This window comes from Ochlerotatus camptorhynchus, unplaced genomic scaffold, assembly GCF_037179485.1.
Source record: "Ochlerotatus camptorhynchus isolate MF236.1 unplaced genomic scaffold, CSIRO-AGI_Acam_v1.1 ptg000062l, whole genome shotgun sequence".
Taxonomy (NCBI): domain Eukaryota; kingdom Metazoa; phylum Arthropoda; class Insecta; order Diptera; family Culicidae; genus Ochlerotatus; species Ochlerotatus camptorhynchus.
In genome coordinates, this window is record NW_027040552.1 from 4251562 (window position 1) to 4277919 (window position 26358).

At 40.2% G+C, this 26358-nt stretch overlaps 1 protein-coding gene across 5 annotated transcripts in view; it reads right to left on the bottom strand.

Annotated features, from left to right (window-relative positions):
- by (blistery) overlaps positions 1-26358 on the bottom strand; it is an 854610-nt gene that overhangs the window by 570344 nt on the left and 257908 nt on the right. For 3 of the 5 annotated variants that reach the window (XM_065239773.1, XM_065239775.1, XM_065239772.1), the window contains exon 1: positions 24435-24744. In XM_065239773.1, the coding sequence (XP_065095845.1) occupies positions 24435-24500 (66 nt within the window). In that variant the 5' untranslated portion in view covers positions 24501-24744. Of the gene's footprint in view, positions 1-24434; positions 24756-26358 lie in introns of those variants that run through there. The other 2 variants (XM_065239770.1, XM_065239771.1) reach the window with 2 other exon arrangements.

A 26358-nucleotide genomic window follows, 5' to 3' on the forward strand; every position in this document is an offset into this window, starting at 1 on the left:
CTAAAAAGTTTCGTGAAAATCGTTCAAGGAAGTGTTCAAGGTATGCCATAATTTTCAAATATTATTATTAATTACTGATAAGTTTTCTATCCATCCTATTATGCATACATTGAGGCCAGCAACCATGATGTATTCATAAGGTTGCTGATGACTTCTGATCGGTACATCGCAAGTTTGCGACAACAGCAAAAGAAGAAAACACAGATATTGACACCGACAGCAATGCAGTTACTACAAAATCAGTCAGAAGCAAACTCTGATAGCGACTCGGAAGCAGAAACTGAACATTTTAATATCTAACTTTAAATATTTTGCTACAATCCATGTTCAACAAACTAAAGCTAAAGCAGTTTTTCCGGTTTTTTTTTAAAGATTTGCATCTAGTTTTCAGCAAGAATTGTCATGTAATAGACAAAATATTATAAGAAAATCCATTCAAATAAAAGTATTCGGTTGTGCTATCTAAAATAACTTTAACACATTCGTTAATAAAGGTATAAACTCAGTATAATGAAGCATTATTTGAAAAACATGTAGAATCTCGCTTAAATGGTGATGTATGAAATAACATTAAATATGTTGCTTGCTCATACTTTAAACTATGAAAAACTTAATGACGTTGAGTACTGGTTCACAACATTGACATTTTTGAATAAAATAGTTTTGAAAATTGGTATATTTAACACTAAATTCGCTGTATATCACACTTATGTCAACAACAGTAGTTGGTGTTTTCAGAGAAATTGCGTACTTTTACGTTATCTAAAACTTTTTAGAACAAATTGGATTGATATAATGTACTTAAGTATTAGAAAAACTAAAAAAAAAAAAACGTTTTTAAAGTAGTCCTGAGAGAAAACTACCTATATCTCTGTGGGGTTAAGATGTAGAGATTTGATGTCTTGAGCAAAGTTACTTAAAATTTGATTTTCTACAATTTTGAGGAAGGCATAAACCCATTGTCTTGTAACTACAAAAAGTTAGATTTTCTAAGTGTAATACCCCCTTGATAAAAATTCAGGTGCATATTTCAAAAGATGCAAAATGAAATTTGAAGAAACTTCTCTGGATACACCTAGGCACTAAAACGTTGATAAAGGCGAGAAAAGACTTTTGACCGTATTTTTTTCAGAACGGCCCACTGTGCACTGTGTCGACACTATCGCACGATATTCAAAACAACTCGGGTAGTAATGCTGACTAGTAAATCGTCAGTGTAAAAAACCATTTGACGTCGCTGTTCAATATTTCAATGGAAACTACAAAAAAGCGCATAGAGGAGTACAGATGATTTGTCCCGTGAGCTGAAATCAATATGCAGTGAGGTTCAAAATTTGAGCAGCATAACTATTGACATGGTTGCTCATTGCACACAATGCTAGTCAGTCAACACCGTTATTGAATGAAGTGAAAGACTTTGCCAACACAGTTAGTGGGGTTATCTTAAATGAAATAAAATCCCTTACCAACGCAATTAACACTTTGGACGGCAATTTAACTAATGCTCGTTTGCCACCTGCAGAGTTACCCCCCAGCCTAATGGATAAATTGATCGACCAGTCAGTGACCATGATACGCGCACTTTTGGGTCGAAAAAAGTATGGCGCTCTGACTGGACCGATAATGACAAACGTAAACGGCACTGTGCACAACAACGCAAGGAAAATGTGGGCGGAAGCGGAACGGAAACGGAAAGTTTGACAGTTGTCACAAATGACTAACCGAAGTCGATTTGATTCTAACTAGTTTTCAATCCGACAAGTAGGCTTACTCAGATCGAGCTTTTCCGCTGCCGCTGCCGTTCCGCTTCCGCTGTCATTGCGCTTGGGCCTTAAGGCGATAAAGCATAGGAAATCCGATAAAAATATTTCGAATTCAGAGAAAAAATTTCATTTTGGCGCAAGGGGTGGGTCACTCCACACCGTCATCTTTTTTTTGTCAGTTTGCCACAAATGTGCCGCAGGTGTGCCGGCAGCAAGCTGCGATTGTTTGTAAAATACCCATCCCGGCAACCCGGTATTCTGACACTTTGAATGTTTTGGTTTGAAATCTCAAGGCTAAATCTAATCAAGGATGACTCGTGAAGTGTCGGGTTTGCGAAATTTTGGTGTTTTGTGTTCATAGGATAATAAAAGTTCTTTGTTTTAGTCTTTTATAATACCACAAACGAAGTGACAGACGACTAAGTGGCGAAGAAATCAATTAAAATAATGTGGTTCGCTGTAATAGAATTTTCTTAGAAGGCTTGTAGCAGTCTTGTATATGCTCACGGTAGTCGACACATTTTCTGTGATAATTGACTGCCTTTGCCTCCGACACTTGCAAAACAAGCTATCATAGTACAGTACCAAACTAAAATGTCATATGACAGGCTCTGTCATACGACACTGTCACCGAAGAACGTCATCAATGTATGTATTTTAGTTTTTCTCATAATAAGAGCTGCTGATGTTGTGCTTGTGTTAATTCTGAAAATAGCAAGCAATGATGTCCTAGTAATAATATTTCTGATCAGAAATGGTTTGAATTACACCAAATTGAGGAATTATAACGAAATCACACATGTCAAATCAAAGCTATTTTGATAATTTTCTTTTAGCTCGAATGTTATTCTACTGCTCGTGTTGTGTGAGAGAGACGACGGTAGAGCATGAGTGTTCGAATACAAACAGACTGTCACGAACGACAACGAAGCGAGTGTGGTAAAAAACGTCAACTGTTTCAACCCCTGGTCATCAGCCACCAGATGGGCTAGTATTTTTGTTTTGAAGTAATGAAATTGGGTTGTTAGCGGAATGCTTAAATCAAACAGCAAAAAAGGTTATCTTCCATTTTTTTTCTTATTTTTCTTCTTCTTCTTCTTCTTCGCATTTCAAGCTTATTGCATATCACATATTAGCTTATTGCGTGCTCACAACTTAGAGTTCTAGATGCACTTCCACAGTTATTAATTGAGAGCTTTCGATGCCTGTACCATTCCTGCATTAGTATAATTGTGTCGAGAAATTTTACAACCCGAAAAATTCCTAGACCAAACCGGGAATCGAACTCAGCCACCTCCAGCATGGTCTTGCTTTGTAGCTGCGCCTTTACCGACTGAGCTAAGGAAGGCCCCATTTAATGGCTACCAAAGCTATGGGATTTTCCTTATTAGAGAGTTGTATAGATTTTTCTCCTTACTTACTTAAATCTTTGTTTTTTATTAGTTAGGTAGGTTCCGATTCAACACATTGTAGTTTCATTTTTATACCTATGATCTTGACTTTTTTACCTAGGGATGAGTACTTGGGTGTTAGATTTTGATAAGTTCTTTAGTGGGAATGACACTTATGAAGACTGCACATTGTAGTCGAAAAACGTATATGTCATGGATACCGACATTAATTAAGTGGAATTAAATGGAAGATAACCTTTTTTGCTGTTTTATTTTTGTTTTGATTTAAGCACAGTTGTTTTTGTCTGGGGGGGGGACGTGCTGTCAAATCAGCCTTCTGATCATTCTTGTATGAAACTGGTTCCAAACGTAAACAAACGCTGTATGTTTCTTATGGCGTGTTTACGTTTTTTTTTTTTATTGTTGAACGTTTATTTTATTTATTTGTCGTCAATCAGTGTAGACCGTTTTACAATAGTGCTGTTGCCTTACATGCTATTTTAAAACATACGTTTTATTTGAAATTGTCAGCAAATGTAGACTGCATATACAAATATCTAAAAAAATAAAAATTGTTTTAAACTTAACGAGATGAAATCCTAGCAGTTAGTGTTCTCCTTACTGTATCTTTAGACATCGTTAGATCTATATGCTCACAATAATTATTATACACTCTCATCATTCTATTAATTGGTCAATTTTTACCATAATTCGTTCTGTGAGGTGACAGTTGAAATACATTTCGAGTTCTTAACATGCGTGATGGTACGTAAAAATTTAATCTTGCTAATATTTTTTTTTAATTTACGCGTTGTGAGATAATATCATTGACAAAGGAAATCATGGAAATTTCTCTTCGTTTCTTAAGTGTTTCAATGTTTATCAACATGCAACGGGACTCATAAGAAGAAAGGGGAAAAGAGGTCCAGCCTAGTTTCCTAAGAGCAAATAACAAAAACTGTTTTTGAACTGATTCCATACGATTTATATAAGTTTCATGGTATGGAGCCCAAACCACACTGCAGTATTCGAGAATTGATCTCACGTAAGCTATATAAAGTGTTTTGATGGTATATGGATCTTTAAAATGATAACTAAATCTTTTTATGAACCCCAACATATTATTTGCTTTGTGAATTGTGGTATTCACATGATCTACAAATGTCAACTTCGAGTCAAGAATTACTCCTAAGTCCCTAATTTTATCGCACCTTACAACCAGCTGGTTTCCTAGAGTACATGTAAAATCTAGAGTAGTGTTTTTTCTGGAATATGATATAATATTGCATTTTTTAACATTAATATCCAGCAGACTTTTAACGCACCAGTTGTAGAAAACATCAATTTCATTTTTAAAATGTAGCAAATCAGAATTGTCAAAGATTTCCATGTACAGTTTCATATCGTCAGCATATATGAGCACATTTAAACGATTTAAAACAAACTTCACGTCATCCACAAATAAAATAAATAATAAAGGACCTAAATGAGATCCCTGTGGAACTCCCGAGGTAACATTAACTGGCGTTTGGAACCAGTTATGCGAGGCATGCGAGGTAGGCGACGATTGTTCGTATTTGACAGCCACCTCTCCCCTTGGTTTTTGTGGGCAGTGATCTTTGACAGTGTGCAAAGAGTGTATCATTTTATCATTTTTTATACATTTCAGTTTTGAGTATAGTGAAAGAGATAGAACCAAAACATTCTAGTACACTGTACAGAAACATCATCCTCTGATCGAATGAAACCTCAGACCATTCAAAACAAAACACCGAAATCGCTTTTTCGAATGATAGCTGCAACCGGATGACGGTTGTTTTGAAATCAGATGATTTTCCTCTCGAATACAGGATGAAACTTGTTATGAGAAGGGATAGGGCGTTCAGTTGAAATGCGTAATGCTCTCTGCAGAGTGACTGTCATACTAAATGGAAATGCATATGGTATTGGTTCAGCCCCATAACACAAATCATTCAAAACGATGATGTAAATAATTCTATCGAACGTCATTTGCTGATCAGAGCTGACAAACGAGGTGGAAGCATATGCATCGCTATCAGAGCTGTTACGAACATAGGTAAAGGATGAAAACCAATGTTTGGCTAATTCGTGGTGGAGGAGGTTTTCTCCACCACGAAATTTTTTTGTATGCATAATGGAATGGCTTATAATGGCTATTCAGTATGGAATTGTAGATTATCGAATTATAAATCTAATATTAAAAGCACTTGCATGTCACACTATTCTTAAATGTTTGTCCTCTGAGGGCCGTATGTTTTATAGCTAATTTTCAAACGAAAATCATCCTGTATTTGGATGACAGTCATATGGATGTTCATCATCTGACGACGAATTCAACCAAAATAAAATCATCCGAAATTTGAATGCATATTGTTAAAGGGCTCGAGCAATGCAATAATCATTCAAAGTATTGCGGATGTTTTGGTTCAGTGTACATTTGGTGAAAATGCTAGTACAATCCAGTAGTAGTGTTGCCATGTGATACACTGAAAAATTGCAATAGCAGGTTCGTCACCAAAGTCTGTCACTTCGTTTGTGATAATGCCCTCAAAGGCAGACCAGAAACTTAGCCTTTAATGATGTGAAAAGCATCGGTCTATCAGCGGCGAGAACGGCGTCCGGAATTGTTGGAACCGGTGGGGAGCATTATTGGAGACCAACCGTAGAGGATGATTAATAGACTTCTTCAGTTTGTTTTGTGTTAGTTGCAGTGTAAATTTTAATTAAGGGTACTAATGGTGAGTAAATATCTTCTCCTTCTGATGTTTTTCACACGTGTTCTTCTCCTGCCTGGCACACGCTGCAGGCACTGGATCAACATGCATCGTCACATCGCTTGCCATTGCTACCAAGTCGGCCATAAACTCGGTGAAAGTGGCCAGGTTCACTTCTAGTCTTGTTCGCTTGTAGTTCGTCCACTCAAGCCTGAAGTTCGGTGGCAATCTATCCACCAACTCGTAGAGCAACATAGGGTTCGACAGATGATGTTTTTGTTCTGCGACGACCATATGCTCGACCAGATTCTGTACAGCCATGCCATATCTGATCAACATCTTCAGGTCGTCCGCCTTTGGAGCAGGCACGTTACGCAGTTGCTTGAGTAAAGCATTTATGATCACCTCCGGCCGGCCATACAATCGTTGTAGAGTGGCCATCACATGCGGAACTGATTCCGGGATCAAAAGTCGACTGCGCACAGCCTTCAAGGCGTGCCCTCGCAAACATCGCTGCAGACGTGCCAAATTTTCCGCATCGCTGTAGCCGCATACTTCACTGGAGTTTTGAAATGAACTGTAAAATATGGGTCAGTCTTGGGGATCTCCTGAAAAAAATCGGCAGCTCTCGTGTTATCACTTGTCGGGCCGCGACTTGTACTGCATTACGGCCCACGCAGCCTGTTGAATTACTTTGCACCGACCCGTAAGGCGCTGACTGACGTGGTACGTCCATGTTTAGTGCTACGTAGGGTCCATATCCTGACGGAGGAAGCCCTGGTACTTGTGTTTGGGTTAGTGTACGAGGAATAGTACCAGAAATCGTCAACGGCATTGTTTCAGCAGACGAGCTGATCGTTGGGAAACTGCGTGATATCGGCAAATCGGGCCCCGGCGGTGGCACCGATGCCAACGAACGAAACGCGGGAAGCACACGACAATCCCATGGTTGGAACCTAGGTGGTTGGTTCGTATTAGACGGCATAGCTGCTGGGATGTTGTGCTCAGCCTGGGTAAGCCCCGGCGGTGGCACTAACGGCAACGAAACATTCACTGACTGAATGTAGATTCCAGCCCCGGCGGTGGTTGTGGAACGAACGAAATACGTGACGGAGGTACATGATACGCCCTGTTTACCGTAGGCGCTGTCGTTATAAGACCAATAACAGCATGATGAATTATCTGCTCGGCCCTCGAGAAGCGTACTGACGTTGACGTTCCGAACTCGGTCCCGAATGCACTGTCGTTGTGTAATGGAACTGGCTTAGGAAGCGCTTCTGGCGCATACCTACTCATATCGAAATAATACAGTGTCCATTGATTACGGGGGGGGGGGGGGCGGCAGTGGTTTTGACGAACTCATCATATCTACGTTGAGATCCATAGCAACACTTCTCGCTGGTTCAACTATTGTTGCTACATTACTTATAGCTGTTGTCGGTATGGGCTTGTAGTTGTTTGCTACTGGGAATTTACGTCGGGGGCAGCACTGGCGCCAACGGAATGGTCACTAGTGCGCTTGTAATTGGCCTCGGTGGTAGCGCTAATCTCGGCACTATTGACATTGTTGACGCGGATGAAACGATTGAGATGGTGTTGGGAACCGGTACATCAGGTCCCGGCGGTGACACTGTTGTCATCGAATCGACCGGGCCGAATCTATACCGCATACCAGGCCCCGACGATGACACTGGTACAAACGTAAACGATGTACACTTTCCCTTCAATTCAGCTATCTCACCTGGAAGAACGCTGGATTCTGTTGAAGCATCTTTAGGAGTACTTATTAATGTGGATTCCGGAGGAACCTGTACCGAAACGTTCGGTTCTTCTATCTGTTCTACGGCAGTTACGACCAACGGTTGAGCGGTTACCTCGGCGAAGACTGTTGTGGATGATTACTGCACGACGCGGCAGCATTACTGTTTGCTCCTTTAATCTGACCTCCTTTTTCAACCCATGACTCAATGTTTTCCCGAACTATTTGTCGACTAGCTCCACTCCTATTGCTGGCCTTGTCTCAAAGTAACTCAAACTTTTGCTTCAATAACTTTTCCTCTGCTTCCAATCGCATCCTCCTGAATCTTTCCTCTTCGTCGATTTTCCTCTTCCAACTTCTTCAAACTTAATGCCAGCTGAGCCGAGCTTCGGCTACTGCGAGATCCCTGGCTGGAACTTCTGGATACTCTTGCAATCATTTCATCCTTCTCTGTACACTGAGTACATAGGAAACTGTGATCAGGGTTAGCTATCGACTCGTTCACCCCTGCGCAGCTGAAGTGCACGAACTGATCACAACGATCACACTGCACTAAATCATCGTTCGAATCAGGACGATCGCACACAATGTAATGCATTGCGGTTATTTCACCTGGATTATGGGCTACATCCGTCGTAGAATCCTTAGTTTCAGTCCTTTCGTTATCGAAATCGATGAAATCTTTGAAGAAAATGTTGCGATAGTTTGGAAGCAAAAAACTTAAATTCTGCTAGCTGTTACTTACAGCTTCAAACCTGCAATTTTATTTAGGTTTTAATTTTATCGATATATAGTTATCAAATGTATTTACATTTCAGTATTTATAACGAATTTAGATCCCAATTATCTTATTTTCAACTTTAGATTTAGGTTGTGGTGAATCTAGGTTAGGAAACTAATTAGATCAAATTCTGAATTTAATAAATTAAATGACTGACGGATTTATAATATTTAGATTATACTAATCCAGACCACTATTCTTGTACTAATTGAAGGCAATTAGGTTTATATCAATATTAAATAATTCCACAAGCAGATGAATTTCACTTTGTGTTAACGTGGTTCTTAAAAAAAAAAACACTTCTGATTACTGTTTTCGATTTCAACGGTTGTCATTCCTAATACGAAATGTTATTCGACCAAGTCGAGGAAGCGCCCGGTCACACAATCGCCTGGTGACAACAACTTCGTAAGATTGATGAGGGTAGCATCAAGTCTACGGTAGCATAGTGGTAGAGGTACCGTCTAGCGTACTGAGAGGTGTGGGTTCGATTCAAACAAGGACCATCAGTACAATGCTGATCAAAAGCTAGTTTCCAATTGAATAGTTGACAAAATTTCAAGTGTTTTTTGTTAATTGACTTTGACCACAGACAAACAGACGTAACTCTTCGTTGTGTATCTTCGTTCACGCATTTAACGGTTGATTTGAATATTATCAGTTTCGCGAACTACTCGCCGCAGCGCTGGCATCGGATCACTTTGACGTTTCTATACATTCTATAGAACTTTAATGCAATATTGTTTGCGAGTTAGGGAGCAAGCTTGTTTTCCGCGAGAAGCCTGAGAGATGTCGTTACTGAGGTCCTATGTTTTGAGATACTATGTTTTCAAGAAAAACTTTTTCAAAGAGTTACGTCTGTTTGTCTGTGCGATGCTTGTTTCATAAGTTATGGTTTTTTTTAAGTTGGTGGTGTTTTAGAAAATCGGAAAACTTTAACTAAGGTTTTCCGGAAAAAAAATCCTGATTTTTTTTCAAAATTTACTTTTGTTAATAGAGGAAATGGCTTTAATGTGGGCCTATGGATCTAAGATTGGTCCCATCGCTAAAAATCTACTGTTTACCAATTTTATCTAGATGAACGCGTTATTGGGACGGTAGTAATGGATATTTTTGGTCACCATTGAAAATTTAGTCGATGGCTGAATTTATGTATGGGCCCACATGTTTGCCCCCGACACTACATCCATTTACCCTATATATATTAACTCTACCTATGGGTGAAGTTTCATAAAAAGCGAAGACCCTTGGCCGAATTTGTCCGATAGTTAAAAAAAATCCCCATTTCTTATATTTTAGACTACGAATATTTTTGGAAACCTTGTATTTTAGGTAAAAAATATATACTAAACTTGAAACGTTAAGGGTCTCGTATTGACAATGTTAAGTGACAGGATCCATTTTTCCACAATATTGATTTGAAATGTTCAAATTATAAGTTTTCTATGAGGCATCGGCTCGCCTACATCTCATCACAGAATATGAACTTGAATGTATGACACCATCGTCAGCCGTACCTCACCCCCTTCCCTCATCATCACTGAGAGTGTGAAATCGAAAATAAGGAGAATGCACTTGAAATCCTCTGTGTGTCTCTAACAAAAAAAGGTGTGAAATGCAGAGCAAAAAAGAAAAGCGCAGCATCAGAATGCAAAGAAGCATGCACGATGCTGGTGGAATTTGTGCAAATCGCAAAAATGTCCAACGCGACAGCGGAATTCCGCTGCAACGTGGGACAACAGAATTGCAATCCCTTCATCGTTGACAACGGTCGGTGATGACAGGCGAGAGCGATGCGGCAACAAAGCCGAATAATACGGAGCTCTTCCTCTGCTGCTCCCTACGTGCTATGCATATCTAGGTCATTTGACGAAGATGATGATGATTGTGTGTTGAATGGCACAACAGAATGCCGGAGTTGTTGGAAAAAGTTGTGAATGAATGGAAAATTGCGATTGCAGATGTCGTCGTCGTCGTCGTCGCCGTCGTAGTTCCGGCAATATGGTGGTAGAAGTGTTTGACATTTTAAAGGGTCCGTTTTTCCAGTCCGTCCATTTTATCCACACTGAGAAAGGTAAATCGCAAATCGATCTACTCAGCTTGAGTGGTTGAAAGGAATAGTTTCAGGCACGTAATAGTGCAATCGCAAATTACAGTTCAATACGTACTGGCTTGAGGAAAGATTTAGGGAACGAAAGGGGGAAATGCATTCCGTTGAGGGCCTCAATCATTAACGTGATTCGGTTAATATGAAGCCCATAAATAACTACCGTTGGCTACCGATGAGGTGCTGTGGTAGCTAGGGGGTAAGCTATATCGCGCATATCTTGCCAATTTGAAATTGGTGAAAATTGGTTTCACGCAAAATTCATAGGAAGAATTCCCTCATCCACTCAATTGGCGGCGAAGCGTCTCTCTGTAATAATCTGTGGTTCGTTTTTTTTTGCGCGGGCAGTCTCATTGATGGGTTTTGTGGGAAGAAAAATGCAAAGGAAGGGAAGAGTAGGATTCCGCCCTCCTGATGCTTTCGACGATTGCGCTTCAATGATAATTGGATAAAGTGAGCTGATCGTTCGATTGACTGTGTTTGTGCGATGGAAAGCATGGTTGAATTTTTGGAGCGATTTAAGAAGAGTTGAATATACAGAGGTTGGCCGTTTTTTGGTAGGCGTTTTTCAGTTGCCAGACCTCTTTTAAATAATAATAGAACCCAAGAGGGATTCATTGTAGCTTATAAACTAACATAATTTAGAGTTTGAAGTGTCTCTATAGAGCACGGAGCAACTTCAGTGAGGTCTAATTGCCCACCGGAGAACCTGGATTAGGCTCAAGCTGATTGAAAAAGAAAATCGACTGGGTCTTATTTTACCAGCATCGTAATTTTCCCCTAGGATTGGTATAGTGATTTTATTTGTCGTACATCAATTCGAGAACGGAGCAACAGGCACACCGGGACCACCGACAGGACAACCTCGATCACGTCCATAATGTGGCTTTGTGAGTGTATAAGGGTTTTATGCCTACCTAAATAGATTATTCCAAGTTTTTTTTATTTGTTCATTTCTGTCGCAAGAGCTTTACGGAGCCGATAATTCTGTTTCACAAATATCAGTTAAATCTACGCCTCTAGGGATGGGACCGAGCTCTACCTGCTTGCGGTTCATTCGAGATTAGGCGGTTTCCATTATTCAGGATAAGATCAAGGGAGGAAATTTGAAATGGAGCTTCGTTGTCCTATCAGATAGTTGGCGCCAGTATTTTACGGTTCTGATTCAGATTCATATTTTGGATCCGACGTCATTTTTTGGATCACGGCCATTTTTGACCAGTTTTAGGTTAAATATTAATTATAACGTCTGTATCCGGCAGTAATGGTACACTTGTGACATTCCACAGGTCTTGAAAACTAGCTTCTGGAAGTGTAATATTTTTGCAGATCATAGATTCATATTACTTATCTGCTAAAAACAACTACAAAATATGACGAGTAGACGAGAACATCAAATCAATTGCAAGTTTTTACTCTGAAAATTGTGGAACAGAACAAAATTTCTCTTAGTTTGATTGATATAAGAGGTAAAATATCAATATGGGACCATAACTGAGTTATAGCAAAGTCAGTTGTTGCCATATCTAAAGAATAGCAAAAATCCAATTAAAAGCAAACTTTGCAATTATATTTCATCAAACTATTGGAATTCTAGGTTCGATTCCTGTTAGATTGCAATGTAAAGTCCTTAGGTGACACCCCAAGTAACAATTCAACAGCCTTTAGGCTTTCACTCTGATTTCTCGTGGTTTCATAACGGCAATAAACATTTTTTTGAGGAAGGACTACGTCTTTTGGGAAGGGTGCCAATCCAGGGAAAGTAATGAAATTTGGTCAGGATTTAAGTGCTAATAACTTGGCCAATAATCAATAAATTTTAATGATTTTTATTATGTCGATCAATTCGGCAGTTTTATAAGATTTTTGAAGTATGCTGAATATTTAAATAGTTAAAAAATTAAGAAATATGGAAACATTCAAATTTTTAATATATTTTCTTCAACCGCAAGGTGCTCACCCCTAACACAGCCATCAGAAAGTTGGTCCCTAACAACACAAGCCGAAGCCGCATAATCATTCAGCGCTGCACGTTGGACGGGTGACCTCAAACTTGTTCGCTTCAGCGTGGACATCGTAGCATTTTTTCTATTTATTCGCCTACATCAGCTAAATACAGAAAAAAATGAGGGGCATAGAATGATAATCCAAGTGCTTAAGTAAGCGAAACGTAGACAGTTCGACTGCAGTCATCGTTTGGCTGCCGAGTGATAAACAGGGGTGTTCGTTGCGTTGCACACTGAAAACGAGACAGGCAGTGAATAACTTTTATTCAGTTGTGAGTCACTTTTACTCATTCGTATGATTTTTTTTTTCTTAAAGCGTAGGTTATTCAACGCACGAGTAACCTACAATTTAAAAAAAAATTCTCCATACGAATCAGTAAAAGAAGCTCATTCTCTGAGTAATATTCGTTTTCATTCGTTATTTAGCTGGCCATCTCGGATAAAAATTGGATATTGGATAGTCAACCCAAGTAACAATTTGGCAGCCTTTTGGCTTTCACACTGATTTATTGTTGTTTTATAATGACAATAAGCAATCTTTTCGGTTTAAATACAGCATTTAAAAGTGCAACAAATTCTTGGTCAGTCATTCAGCATTTTGTTGTCTTAAAAACCTTTTAGAGTCTGAAGATAAAGTCAAAACGGGTCTGGTTTTAAAAATGAATATAAAGCAGCACTCTATCCCTGCATAAGACTGTGCAATTCGTCAATCAGAAACCTGCTCGGTATTGTTTTATTGATGCCACGACAAAATACTCCATAAAGGTATTTTATCATTATATAAGCAATTATAAAACCGTTCGGTTTCAAACGGGAGCAAAAAGCATATCAGGCATAACATTTGATAACGGCACAAAAGCATTTGTAAACAAACTTTCTAAGGCCCTTTACACGCGAATCAAAGTACGCCCACGCAAACCAATACCACTTTCAGAAACGTGATAGTTTCCCCTATCCGATGATGTTGTTGGTTGGTAAAAACTTTGTTTACAAATGCTTTTGTGCCGTTATCAAATGTTATGCCTGATATATTGCTGCTTTTCGGTGTCAATAAAGTGTATCACAAAACTCCCTGCTGTTTACAAATTAAACTAAAAATATGGATTCGCCTAGGGACAGAGAAAAATAAATTGATTGGAGCTTTTAAACGAAGAATCACAAGGAAATGCCAAAGGAATTGTCTAATAATAGTACTAGCGATAGTAGGAGGAATAATTGTAGCGATGCTGTCGACGGAAAGGAAAAAGACTCCAATTCCAGAACTTCCTGGGAGGCCCAGCAGCTCTGACTGAACCTGTCAATAATGACAGTACAGCCGACTGAGAAGAGTGAGTGAATGCGGTTCACGAAGCACTGGAAGCCGTCAAATTAGACGCTTACAATTGATGGGAATACCCAACATATTGTCAATGGCGTTTGTGACACGATATGAGTAAACACAGATCAACCTATTTACTCCAGAAATCGTATTTCGATGATGATTCAAGTAACATGCATCAGTGCCAAACTGGGACTGCGGAAAACTACCGACAGGAAACTGTCAGTCAGCTGGAAACTTACTGCCCACCGAACCATTGCAGTGGCTTCATTCGGCGAAAGGGTCAACTGTTCCAAAAATCCAAGCAAGCGCACATTAACTTCCTCGGATCATCCGGGGGAAGGGAACCTTTTTGGGAACGATTGAGCTTCCACCTGTTCCAAGTTATGCAGATATACTTCCTGATGAACTGCTTCCAATGGACGATAATCGTTCTTATTGAGGACGCATCTTGTTGATCCAACGCAGAAGTAGAAGCTCGGTGCAATTATCGCGCAACAAAACTATCGAAATGTAAACAAATTTTGACGTTTAACTTTTTCCAGGCACCATTAATGCCGTCATAAAAATAAACGGAATAGGATCAAGTAAAATGGCCTCAGATAAATACAATTCAGGCTGCAAATTATCTTCATTAAAGTCAAATTAAAACGTTTTGTATTTGTTCGCGATTTCATGAAAGCAAAATAGGTTTTTCCCAATTGGTCTATGGAAAATCAAGTTTTAAGCCACCGGCATATTGCTATTATTACATTTGTTTTTCCATGAAAATAACTTTAATCTCATAAATTCAACTATGGGCAGTAATAGAGATTCCGAAAATCATTAAATTATCTCGGCTGGATGCAATGATTGATATAAAACATAACTATACGTTGTTTCTTAAATTAAAAATAATAAGTTTAATCAACGATTTCCGAAGGCGGACTTATTTTTTTCGATCTTTCACATTAGATTTAATGTCACCTAAAAATAGACCACAAAATGAGAACTGGTTTTTTTTTTCTGTAATTCTTTAACATTAGATGAGGAAATGTAAGAAGATTTTTGAAAGATTTATTTTTGAACACTGAATTTGGCAAGATCTGATGATATTTATGTATCCTTTTTTATCTTGATTAATGCTTTATTTTCAATGTGGTTGGCAAGCGTCAAAGACAAATAGCACAAGTGTTGATGCCAAATGGCTTTTATTGTAGTTTTGATAAGGATTTCAAATGGTTTTCAATGCTTTCGTAGTATTACCTTTTTGCAGCAAATCAATCTTGAAGTGCCTCGAATATATGCCCTTCAAAACCTTTTCGGAGTGGGCCAACTAGACAGACTCTAGTCTTAATGAGATTTTGGTGGATGTAATAAAGGCAAAGTCGTCTTGACCAGGGTTTTATGAATGTTGTTTTATAGCAGCCTTGTAGTATTTCATAAAACGTAAAATGTTACTTGGGAAGCTCAGTGTGCAATTTGCGTCAAATTCCATGTTTTAACTTGACAGGATGGCCAGATAGCAGGTTTCTGTATTGAGTGAAGTTATTCGGACTGACAATACCTTTCGCATGATTGGCCTCTAAGTTCAGAATTCACTCACCATGCAGCGCTAGTAACATTTGATTCAAAAGGCTTGCTTAAGCAGTCTACATTCACTGAAAACGAATCTTATTCAGAGAGTGAGTCACTTTTGCGTAGGTTACTCAAGTGACCAACGCATTTAGAAATGTATTCTTACGAATGTGCAAAAGTTACTCACTCTCTGAGTTAGTTTCGTTTTCTGTGGTTTGACTAGATAGGAGATTGCTATCTCTAATAATTTTATTCAGATGGATAAGTGCTATTGTATACAAGACACTTAATCACCGGGAGAAGTTCGTGAATTTCGATGATAAACCGGGAAAATAAACACTTCGTCCTCTCTTTGGAAAATAATAATCTTCTCAACCACTAGATTTTCCGGATACAATCACTTTGAAGTACTTATTCGATAATATTGATGAAAATTCCAAAGAAATTTATAGGAAATTTAAGAATGAATTCTAGATAAGATATGTAATATACAAATTCCAATAGAGTTTTTGGAAGTATGTATTTTTATAGAGTAGTTTTGACTACAACGCCAAGTTGTTTAAGTTCAAAGTAGAATTATTAGGTGGTTCTGTGTGAAAATACATGACGATTGTAAAGAAGATTACAGGTTAATTTCTAATGAATATGCTAAATAAATTCCGAGAAGAATGCAAAGAGAGTTTTTATGAGAACTTCAAAGAAATTCCGAGAGTATTCAATTCTGTAACGTCCCAGTGCGGTGTTACTCCCAACACTGATGAGACCCCCGTCTCCAAGCCTCAAGGTCGGCACACGCTCGTGATAATTTCCCGAACCAAGAAAACACTCAAAGTTCACTTAAGACAAACTCCCACTTTATTCGCTTTGATGACACTCACTTCATGGATGGTCTCCCACTTCCTTAGATGTCTACTCCTACCTTGTGCTAGCACTACTCTTCTTTTGTCTTCGGGGCCCCTTCACCTGCCACTGCCGTCGTCGTCGTTCCTCTCCTTCCTCTGGTACCGCATCACCTTCTTGGGCCAGGGGTGGACGCATCTACCTGTCCGGTACGCCCCTCGAGTATGGTGACGGACTCGAGGTTTCAACGAACCACAAGGGTAAGTTGACTTGCCTGAATTGGTGGCGCACACTGTAGCTGAGGGATCAGATTCTCGAACTGCGATTCGGACACACTACCGGCGATTAGCGTGGTCGACTCCGGAAAAATACGTTGAGTTCACAAATGTTACGGTAAAACCGCGAGGTCTAAGCTGTCTAATGATTCGTGGCAACTTCCTCTACAACTTCTTCAAACTTCCAACTTAGCTCACTTTAGCACTTTACCTTTAGTTTGCACCTTCAAACTAATAATTTTTAGCTTTGACTATCGCTATGTGACCGTAGTCTATAATGGTCACCAGGCTTATGACTGTGTCTCTTGGTGGACTATGACCCCGAACCGTGACCGTTGAACCGTCGTACGTGCCACGAATTCTCCACGCAATGGCCCCGATTACGCCACCCCTATGGACGTCCATTCATGACTGCACACAGCGTGCTCTGGTGATGGCTAGTGGCATTGTGTCTCCTACTGGCTACGTTCGTGGGGATTCTGGGACGTTTTACCTTTTACGAACATGTAAGCTTTTTCCTGGAATTTAATAACTAAATATACGAAAGCTACACGCGATTGATCTCACCAATCTTGGACGCAACACTTACACTTGTTACAATTCTGAGGGAATAAGAAAGACAATTTCGAGTGAATTCTAATGAAAGTTCCAAGGTGTCCCTTTGAACTTTCATTAGAATTCACCGTGAAAAATATCAAGGATTTCGAATTTTTAATTAAATTTCTAAATTATTTAAGCACTGAAAGCCATCAAATTAGACTCTTAAAATGATGCGTCAAATTCGGAATAAAAACATACCTGAAACTTCAGGGATATCCACAGAGCATCAGGAAAGTCAAGAAAACTTCAGAGAACTTGAGGAAAATTGTGGCAACTTTAAAGAAGTTCCAAGAACCTCAGGGAAGATAGGTCTAGAGATTATCAGGGGAGCTCAGAGATCCTAAGACTGTCACCACAACCTCAAGGGTGTCCAGACTTTTGGGCAAGTTAAAAATCTGTGGACGTTGGACAGCTCCATGAGCGTCAGCAACATTTTGAGAAACTTTAAGAAGTTTCAGGAAAGCGGTGCCTATGGTAAGCATGATTGCCTCTCACCCCAAAACGGCCTGGGGTTTAATCCCAGTCGGCGCCACCGGGATTTTCTGAAGCATACCATTTCTGATTACGTCTTCCTTCGGAAGGGAAGTAAAGCCGCTGGTCCCCGGTCCATGAGTTGAAGGGTCGATAGGTGTGGGTGCTGCTTCCCTGGTGTCGGCTAGAGTTGGTACTCAGTACGGAAAACAAGATCGATGGGAAACAAATCAAGGAAAAATAAAGTTCGAAGAATTTCAGAGAAGTCAAGAGAACTGTTGAAATTTTTAGAAAACTACAGACATGTTTTGGGAATTCCACAGAAGTTCGGAGATTTTCAGGGAAGTTTAATGAATTTTAGTGCACTTCCATTTATTTCAGGGCAGTACCAACAACTACAGGAGAATTGCAAGAACTTCAGGATGGCTTCGAGAGCCTCAGGGCACTTAAAATAACTTCATGGACACTACAGGAACTTCACAAAAGTGTCACGAAACTCAGATAATTTCCGAAAACCTCTGCAAAGCTTCGAGAGCTTTGGAGGATCAGAGAACTTTAGAGAAGTTTACAAAATTTTCAGTCGATTCATTATGTTCAGGGATGTTCCAGGTATTTCGAGGAAAATCAGATAACGCTTGCATTTACATAAAAAAAGACAAAGTTCACCGATTTTTCATGCGATTATACTGCCACCTGGTGATGGGCCCACTGTTGAATCGTCAATAAATATAAGTATTGAAAAAAAAATGACAGCTCTATCAGTTCGTTTACGGCAGCCATGATGCAAGCAGCCGAACGCCCATATACAAGATCTTGGCGCTTCTGGATAAAGGTGAGAGCATCGAGCGCAAGCCGGATTCCGGCCTTCCGACGGTTTTGCGTGACCGGTCTTCCGGTGCAGCAAGCTCTGAAGCGGAAGACGGAAGGCCTTGGGTCAGGACGGTCAAAGGGTATTTGGCCAACATAGACTTCGTCATGAGGAAGCGTAAGCAGTCACCCAAAAGCAGCGGCTAAAGGTGCTTGTCTGCCCTGCGAAGTGCAACGTGGTTGTGATTATGGACGACGAGAGACGTACCTGCTGCTCGACGGCAATGACTGGCAGGGGACCGGTTATTTCAAGTCTCCCAGGAAGGAGGTGAGCAGAGACCTGAAGTATTTCTCTCACACGAACTTCCCGAAACTCCTGAAAACCCAAAAGGAACTGATCAATCAAGCGACCAGAGAGTTGAAAACATCTTTCTTTTGAACGGCTATGGCTAAAGTTCTGGCCAAATGCCGTAAAGCCACCCGACAGGGAGTGGAGTCATTTTCGTAAAATCATATTCTTTAAATATCAACAATTAGGCTAAGATCTAGATTCGAGGGGTGTTCGTCCCTAACATTCCCTCCCCCCCCCTCGTGACGCCAGAACTATCGCTTCGGCGTCACAGCTCGGATCTACGTCTAGCGCGGCTTGTTTGACGACTGGTCGTCCTAAAATACCGCCAGATTCATCCATCCTTCGTACTGTAACATTTTTTCCTGGGTATGTTCGTACAACTCGTCCCCTTTGCCACCGGTTCCGTGCATTTTCATCTACTAAGACGACTATCTCACCCTCTCTCATAGTTTTGACCAAGGTTGCAAAGACTCATTTCAGCTAAAACAATGTTTTTCTAAATTATGAAATAATTAGATGCCATGATCAAATTTTGAATTGGTAGGATACAAGAAGAGGTTGCAAAGAATGTGTTTGACATATTAAACCTGTCTATTTCACTTAATGAGAGTCACAATCAGCGATTTTTCACAAACTCACTCACTCACTCACTCACTCACTCAGCGATCAGCAAATCGCTGATTGTGACTCATAGAAAGCAAAATTTACAGGTTTTATGTTTCCAACGCATACTTTGTAACCTCTTCTTGTAAGTTACAAGCAAAACATGCCATCATACCATCTTTTGGTTTTATTATTCCGAAAAACATTATTTTAGCTGAAATGAGTCTTTGCAACCTTGGTTTTGACGTTATGAAACCACTTTGTTCTGCTAATAGTTGGCAGATATTCTCTGATCCATCGTCGCCAGAAGTTGTCCCGCGTGTGTTGAATCATGTTCCAGCTACTTCGTTTTGCAGATCTTTCATCCACGGGCTGTTTAACTGGCTGTCGTACTTCATCGGAGCTAAAGAGGAGGAAATGGTTCGGCCTCAAGGATTCGTGTTCAGCGGTCTCTAGTGGGATGAATGTCAACGGTCGAGAATTGACCATATGCTCTGCCTCGACGAGCATGGTTACGAACGACTCTTCGTCAAGTATGCGTTCGGTAGGAAGTGCTCCCAGAGCAGTCTTCACTGAGCGAACCATTCTCTCCCAGCATCCCCCCATCTGCGGTGCCGCTGGTGGATTGAATCTCCATTGAGTGTTGGTACCGGTGAAGGTGTTGCTTAGCTGCTGATTGATCGTTCGTATTTCCTCCGTTAGTTCTTTCCCAAGTAGCCAAAAGTTCTGATAAAAGGCTATTTGTGGCTTTAGCAGCTTGGTTGGTGGTGATCTATAGAATTCTAAGCAGCCTCATTTTTAAGTCGTTATAAGAACTTGAGAGTTCCGGTATCATAATTGAAGAGCATTCTAAGCAGCTTCTGGCGGAACTTGAACGGAACTTTTAGAAAATAAATTAAAAAAGGTGTGTGTTGTTCGCAGACAGGTATTAATGTGTATTGATTTATAGGCATTAGTACACGCAAACCAAAAATCTATTACAATAAATGTTAGTTCCATTTCCTATCATCCTCTGTTCATGAACATCGCAGCGAATGTTAGAAGTTGACCTTGCAGGCGATGTAATGGTTTTTTGCCTTTTTTATTTCGTTTTCTGTCTGTGCTTTCACCTACACAAGCAAGCATTTGCCTTGATTTTTATGTATAACATGGTAGAACGACGCACACCCTTGCCTCGAATTTCTCCAGCAGAAAAAGCATACGAATTCGAGTGTGAGAGGAAATGAGCGCTTCTTGTTTGCTTTTAGGCTATCTTGATTCAGAAGCATGGAGAGAGCAGTGGAGAAAGCACAGGTCTGATAATCGCAACGTTCGTTTTTCGAGTCCCAGTCGGCAACTTTTTCCTATTTTTTTTTTTCGACATAGTTAATTTACCTCACTAATACACTCTACATTTTTCGGTCTCCAATTTTCTTGCATTGGACCGCAGCTAGGTAGGTAGTATATCGCATCCTCGGTTCATGCGGTCTCCACTTACATCCTCTGATGATGAATCCCACATAATTGTAAGCGAATCTTACATCCACCGGTTGGGTGTAGTAGAATTGGAGCTGTTAGAAGAATTAAACCCAGTCCTTCTGCGTGAGAGCCCCAGCACGAACCGCTGCGTCATCTGAGATATAGTAAAGTGAGCTGTTGTCCCGCCTACTGTTGGAGTTTTCAGTGTCAGTGGACTGACTTGAATACGAAACACAATACCTTGATGAATTTTAAATTGGTGTTTGCCCGCATGGTACTCCAACACATTTGTGGTGCAGTGGTTAGCGTTCGTAGATCGCATGCCAAATACACGGGTTCGAATCCAGGAAATTACTTTTTAATTATTTGTTTTTATGTTTGGATAGAATGTTGATGCACTGCATAGATATAAGATTTATGATTTATTCGGGGCACTGATCGTTTAATATTTACGTATATTAAATTTGGTTACTAATAAAGACTAGTGCGGATTGCTTCATGTGGCTTGAAAGTTCTGTCGGAACTTTATTTGAACTTTATGGAACTTGAAAGTTCTGTCGGGACTTCATTTGAACTTTATGGAACTTGGAAGTGATTTTAATCGTTGAATGCGGAACTTTTGGTTACTTGGGTTGTTTGCTCCCACAAAGTTGGTCCCGTTGTCCGTGTAAATTTCACGTGGAGCACCCCTACGGGCTACAAACCGTCGAATTGCTTTCTTGCTCGAATCCGTCGACAAGGTGGCAGCTATCTCCAGATGTACTGCTCTGATAGTCAAGCACGTGAAGAGAACGACCCACCGCTTCACTGGTCGACGCAATATTCTGATCGTGTATGGCCCGAAGTAATCTATTCCAACCATGCTAAATGGACGGCAGAATAGCATTAATCTGGCTTTTGGAAGAGATCCCATTCTAGGTGCAACCGGAACGGCTTTGTACACACGGCACCATCCACATTGTTTCCTCACCAGACGCACCCTCAACTTCGGTATCCAGAACTTCTGTCTGATCTCATTTACCACGGTCTCGTCGTTTGCATGTTGAAACTTTCGATGATACGAATCCAACAGCAGTTAAGTGATACGACTATCTCGTGGTAATATAATTGGATTTCTGGCATCGTGATCAATAAAGTCAGCTGCTTGGATGCGACCGTCAACACGGATCACGTTGAACTCGTCAATTGCTGGAGTGAGTTTAGCAAACCAGCTGCTTCGATCCAGGAGACGACATTTTGCAGGAACTGACTGATTGTGCTTTAACACTGCAACTTCATCTGGACATCCGTCAGACTGTACCATCCGCCACAAACACCGTTCAGCAGCAATGGAGTTTTCTTATGCAACCGCATCCGATTGTCGATGTATGCAACACTTCGTATTAGCCGCTTCCATCGCGAGAATCGCTCGACTTTCACCATCGGTTCAATGTCAAGATGCTTGCAAACAAAGGCAGGACGAAGTTCTACGGTTGTCGGTTCGATTTCGTCACGGCAATCCCTCGGCCACTCTTACTCGTTTTCGTATAGGAACTCGGGTCCATGGAGCCAGCGGCTGTCAGATTCGAAGGATGGTTCCTTCCCCACTTTGTGGTTTCATCGGCCACGTTGAGCTTCGTTGGTATCCACTGCCATTCTTATACCGACGATAAGCTGAGAATCTTGTTGATCCGGATGCTAGGAACGAACACCCCTCGAACAGAAGTAGGGCATTTCGATGATAAGTGCAGCTTCGAATGCGCTACTTACTCACACACATACATGTAAGGAGCAATCATCTTGTCCAACAATAGGCTATAGAAGTGAGTAGCAGTCGGGATCTTATGTGACGAGGGGTTGACCTTAAATTAACTTAAATGTAAAACTTATATTTATATTATATTAAAATTATATCTATCCACCATAAATCTAGATCTTAGCCTAATTGTTGATATTTGTAATTTGAAGTCTAGAATCATTCAATTTCGGAGACTAAATGAAAGTAATTGTTAAATTCGTAGTATGTCATGTAATCCAAAAATAAATAACCCTTTCAGCTTTGAGCTTACTTGCACCACAAAAAGCGAGTTTGCTTCGGGAATACCGCATTTATCACAACAAGATTCGATAGCTTCTTGAAATATGAGGAAACTTCAGAGAAGTTTATAAATGGTTGTGGAACTTTCATAAGCTTCAAAGATGTGTCGATATAATCAGAAAAGTTGTGGGAGCTTCAGGGTACATCAAAGAACTTCAGATCAGTTCAGTTATCTTTCGAAAAGTTGCGGCAAATTTTAAAAACTTCTGGTAAATTTAAGTCTAGAAAACATGTTTGAATTGATCTTTATGGCAGTTACAATTACTTCAAGGAAGCTCCGAAAACTTCAGAAAAGTCAAGCCTATCGGGGAAGTTTGAAGATTTTGAAGAACAAGTCATTTTGTTTCGGCCTTCAGTCTTCAATAAAAAGAGTTACAGTTGGAATCTTAATCAGGACTGAATAAAAGACCTTGTGGAAACTAACGATTTAAATTGGCTCACTACTTGAGCATATTGGTCCCAAGCAAATCGATTAACGTACCCCATTCCAGTTGAAATTCTAGTACTACACAATGTTTGTTTTGATTCGCTATGAAAGTTTGACAGATAAAATGAGGGGTTCGTGGATTTTCCTATGTTTCGAGGGGTGCATCGATTAGCTTGTGACCGAAGGTAGTACCAGAGCTGAGCCAAAAAGTTGAGCACGTTTCTTCGGGACCTTCTGGGCTTAGAGTTACCTCTATGGTACAACTCTATATCCCTTGAAGAAGGAAAAAGTCCAAATACCGAAACGTCAGGCATAAAACATCCTAGCGTTTTGATCCACCGTTAAACTGAAAAGCCAATTTTCGAATCATTAAGTAGTTTTAATTTTTATGGCGACCTGATAGCAGACAAGTTTACCTATACCCTAGTTTTACTTTGTAACCAATTTGTAAAATAAACAGCTCCAAATGTATCATGACAGCACTGTTTGCATATTAAGACCAATTTCGTTTATTCATTTGAGAACAACCTTTTCGACACGCTCAAAAACTTTGAAGTTTTCCGGTACCATTTACATTATTGCCGCCCATTCTGTGTGAGAACTGTGTAAGTTGGGGTGGCCTTATCTGCACTCGGCCATCAGCGCCGAACGCATCGTGCGGTTTGTTTTTCATTTTAATTTTTATTGAAATTATGACAACCGACAAAGAAGTGTTGTAATGGGCGGAAATAATTTATTCGCTTTGGTGATGCTGATGACGATGTTGATAATTATTATTATTACACACATGAAGGCACGTGTGCCGGCTGTCACGTTTGAAACCCGGTTTGAGCGATTTTTTTTTCAGCCCTTCCGCAGAAACGGAAGTAGGCTGTGTCGCTATTTCTTTTCTCTTTTTTTTACCTGGCGTTTATGAACCAATCACAACGGGGGTCGATCATCGTAGCATGCGCTAAAAAGGGAGCCACGCGGAACACCGAAGAAGGTGACGCACATTTCAATTTGCGCTGAAATCCTAATGAAGCTATCATCATCTTCCGTTCCCCGGATGGATGCATGGTGTCCCTCCCTGTTTTAATGAAATTGGTTCAATTGAAAGTTTCTTACCTTTAGGATGGGACTGCTAATTTGCGGGCGTTTCTTTTCCTTGGAACAGAGACAGCCCCAAGGCATCTTACGGAGCGCGCACAACCGACGCACTCTCCCTCTCAGAGTCAGTCACAGTACCCGAAGAGTACGCACTTGGAATCGTTCAGCACTCGTATTACTTGTGGGTTGAACCCGTTCCGGGAGTCATTGTTCTTCTGCGATACAATTCCGGGAAAAACAAAATCCGAAATTTCACATCTTTCTTTGCGCAGTTCGGACGCCACGTTTCGCGAAAAATTGCGATTAATTTGCCGTTTCAGCACTGTTGTTGTTCATAATCTGAAATGAGAATTGAGAAAAGTACAATCAATGATGAGTTATGAAATTGTGTTGCTTCGGTAAAGCCCCTCACGAAAACTCTACGAGGCCGATTAACGCCGTGCAGGACTTAAGTTTGAACGATAGAAAATAATAATAACTCAAACGGGAATCTAATAACTCAAGCATAAATTATACGCTCTTTCAAATACCCTGCATAGTCTTTCACTAGCAAATCACTAGCAAAGACCGAGGAAAAAAAACCACTTTCCTTCCGAAGGGAAGGAAGAGGAGCAAAGAACACGGACGTTCTCTCCGAGCCACATAAACAATGCGATTCATTGAAAAGAAGCATCTCATCGTCGTCTTTCTCGGACAGAAGAGTGAGAAAAGCTCCGTGGAATCGGGGGGAGGATCATTGCATCTATTTAATTTAACCACACGATTGAAAGTGATCTATGGAGTGGGTTGTATTTCACTTTAATACCCCCTTTTTTCCGATATATGTCTTGAGCTGAGGCTGATTCCCTGGCGGAGTATTAAATAAGCTCTTCGACAGTGAGGAGTATTTATGATTGTTTCCGTTCGATGGCGACGCGACGCCGCAGACAACGACTTTCTCCCATTTCCAGACCTCTGTGATCTGATTATACGCCGTTCAGGCGGAGATGTTCCGGATTCGATTCAAGGGAATTGTTGATCTAACCTAAAAAAATATCACAACTGCGCTTGCTTAGTAGGCGCTGGCTGGTGGCTGGAAAATGCATCTGATGTACACGTGCCAATCATTACGATAGGTTCTCAGTAAAGTAAAAAAAAAAAAAAATCGAGATCAAGTAACGAGTGTATGTTTTTACTTTTACACTGATGGGCAATTACATTGCTGCATTTCCTGACTATGTATGGTTGATACTAATAGCATGCTCCAGTTGTAGCCGACAAGCACTTTTCTCATTCAGCACCTATGCCGTTTGCAAACGGTTTGCTTTGCTATAGGGTTGGTGATGCGGTTCATAATTACCGATTCTTTGGCAGTCAACAGCTAACCTAACTATTTACCTTCAAAAGCGATCAATTTCAAATTTATCCACCAGCTTCGATCTCTTAACGCATACTCCAAAATGCAACTAAAAACTGGAATTAATTGCTGTATACAAACCCTATCCACCGCACTCGGAAGTGGTGAGTGATCCCCGAGCAAAGTCGCTTAACAAATTGAAAGCAAGTCGCTAGAAACATTTGCTGTTCCTATCTAAATGAAAAAAAATCATTTTGATTTCATTGTTGTGACATAAGTATGATATCATATTAAGCTTCTTTCATTATGCAGTCAAGATATTTTAAAAATGAAAGCAACTTAACTTCAAGTTTTAGTTTTGGTAATGTGGATTCAACTGTTGTGTACATAACAACACCACATTTTTGGACTTGTCCAGGGTAGGATTTGAACTTCCCGTTTGATTCCCCAGTGTGAAATTTTGCTCTCAGATTTGCTGTGCTAAATCAAAATGAGATCAAAGTGAGTAATCAAAAAAGCCACGTCATAACAGCAAATTTTGATTGCAATTTGATCTCAAACATTGCTCGGGTCTCCCATCTGTAAGCTAGTCGCTTCGTTGGAAAG